This window comes from Malania oleifera, chromosome 2 (genome assembly GCF_029873635.1).
Source record: "Malania oleifera isolate guangnan ecotype guangnan chromosome 2, ASM2987363v1, whole genome shotgun sequence".
Taxonomy (NCBI): Eukaryota; Viridiplantae; Streptophyta; class Magnoliopsida; order Santalales; family Ximeniaceae; genus Malania; species Malania oleifera.
This window is the reverse complement of record NC_080418.1, coordinates 44,346,500-44,349,044: the sequence shown is the minus strand read 5'-3', so window position 1 is coordinate 44,349,044 and position 2,545 is coordinate 44,346,500. Positions and strand designations below refer to the sequence as shown.

At 50.3% G+C, this 2,545-nt stretch overlaps 1 protein-coding gene across 1 annotated transcript; it reads left to right on the top strand.

Moving 5' to 3' along the window:
- Positions 1 to 214: 214 nt before the first annotated feature.
- LOC131149697 (cytochrome P450 94C1) lies at positions 215 to 2,087 on the top strand. Its single transcript, XM_058100387.1, has one exon. It carries the CDS (start codon positions 512 to 514, stop codon positions 2,021 to 2,023), a length of 1,512 nt encoding a protein of 503 aa, XP_057956370.1. The 5' UTR covers positions 215 to 511; the 3' UTR covers positions 2,024 to 2,087.
- The last annotated feature ends 458 nt before the right edge of the window (positions 2,088 to 2,545 follow it).

Genomic DNA, 2,545 nt, shown 5'->3' with positions numbered 1-2,545 from the left:
AGCGCAGTAAATGAAGGACGCCAGAGCCGCACACGCCCGCCCGTCCCGACCGACGTGCCCGCCCGCCCCGAGTTCGCGTACCGGGGAAAATTTAAGTCCACACGTGGCCAAACACTGTACAAGCAAGCCTAGGCAGCCATCAGCCAACCAGTGACCCAAATCCCCACAATATAGATATATTTTAATCGACATCCCCACCACAATCTGATAAGACCAAAACCTAATAGGGAAGTGGAATGACTGTCCTCTCCCTCTCTAATCTTTCTCTCTCCCTCGCGCCACTTCTCCCTTTGTAATTATATAGCGCACGCGTTATTCATGCTCCCTTTTTATATATATAAACGATTATCCTCCCCTGCATCCCTCTCGTGTCAGTTGAGTTGAATCCAGCACTGAAATTAACGTACAGTCAAAAAATTCCCAGTGCTCTAGCCATCCCCCATTATAAAAATTAACGACCCTCCCCTCATCCTCTCCCCATCTCCCTCTCTCTCTCTCTCTCTCACGGTCAATGGAGAATATTGAAGCTTCCCTTCTCATGGAGTCTGCGTATACCATTTTCTGCTACCTCTTTTTTTCATTCGCTTTCCTGTTTACCGTGTTCTCGCTGCTGGTGTTCATACTGAGGCTGAAGCCATGGTGCAACTGCGATGTCTGCCGGAGTTACATGACGTCGAGTTGGTCGTCGGAGTTCGACAACCTCTGCGACTGGTACACCCACCTCTTACGGAAATCCCCCACCGGCACCATCCACGTCCACGTCCTTGGCAACACCCTCACCGCCAACCCCGACAACGTCCAGTACATGCTCAAGACCAAGTTCGATAACTACCCGAAAGGAAAACCCTTCTCCGCGATCCTCGGCGACCTTCTTGGTCGCGGCATCTTCAACGTCGACGGCGACTCTTGGCTGTTCCAACGCAAGATGGCCAGCCTCGAGCTCGGCAGCCTCGCAGTCCGCTCCTACGCTTTCGAGATCGCCGCCTCCGAGATCCGGACCAGGCTAATCCCCCTCCTCTCCTCTGTCGCCGCGGAAAAAGACCGCGTTTTGGACTTGCAGGACGTGTTGCGGAGATTCTCGTTCGACAACATTTGCCGATTCTCTTTTGGACTGGACCCCGGATGCCTCCGTCTTTCCCTCCCCATGTCGGAGTTTGCCGTCGCGTTCGATCTCGCGTCCAAGCTGTCAGCGGAGCGTGCGATGACTGCATCGCCCGCAGTGTGGAAGATCAAACGGCTTCTCAACTTAGGTTCGGAGAAGAAGCTCCGGGAAGCTATCAAGCTGGTGAACGTCCTCGCCGAGGAGATGATAAAGGAGAAGCGAAAAATGGGTTTCTCCGATCATAAAGACCTCTTATCCCGGTTCATGGGGACCATCGCCGACGATCGATACCTTAGAGACATCGTCGTCAGCTTCCTTCTTGCCGGCCGGGACACGGTCGCGTCTGGGCTGACGAGCTTCTTCTGGCTGGTGGCACACCACCCGGCGGTGGAGTCCGCGATCCGGGCAGAGTCGGATCGGGTCATGGGTCCGACCCGGGATCTCGCGAGCTTCGAGCAAATGCGGGAAATGCATTACCTGCAAGCGGCGATATACGAGAGCCTGAGGCTATACCCGCCGGTGCAATTCGACTCGAAGTTCTGCAAAGACGATGACGTTTTGCCGGATGGGACGTTCGTGCGGCGGGGAACGAGGGTGACATACCACCCGTACGCGATGGGGAGGATGGATCGAGCGTGGGGCAGGGACTGTATGGAGTTCCGACCCGAGAGGTGGCTCCGGGATGGGGTCTTTGTACCTGAGAATCCGTTTAAGTATCCGGTTTTTCAAGCCGGGCTTCGGGTCTGTCTGGGCAAGGAGATGGCTCTGGTGGAGATGAAAAGCGTTGCGCTTGCGCTCATCAGGCGGTTCTATATCCGGGTTGAGAGTCCGGGTCGGGCACCCCAGTTTGCCCCAGGATTGACCGCCACCGTGAGAGGCGGTCTTCCTGTTTGGGTACAGGAGAGATGTACCGCATCTTAAATGTTGTTATACATTTTTTTTTTTTTTGAGAAATTATATGGTAAAGACCTTTCCCTTTAAGCTACATATATCGTGTTAAAAAATATTTGTAAAGTAATTATAGTTTTTTGTTTTTTTTGGAACGATTTTTAAGTAATTAATTAGTTAAAAAAATGAAACCTAACTTTCACCTAAAAAAATGTATTTTATAATTTTTGATTTGGTTGATACATATTATTAAAAAAGGGGTGCACACATTTGAGAATAATATTAGGAAGAATATATATATAAAAGATATTGTATTATATAATCTTAAACCCATGCATATCACCTTATTTATGTTCAAAGATAAGGGTGAACATACTCCCATGAGAATGGCGCGGTGGAAAGACATCAGCAAGTAAGAAAGAGCATCGGAGGTTCAATTCCAAGTAGATATACTCACGAAACCAACAGTATTTGTCAATGGTGAGAGTTTACTCTGTGAGTCAACGGAGACCGTGGATGGTGAAAGTTCGATCTGTGAGTCAGCGGAAATCGTGG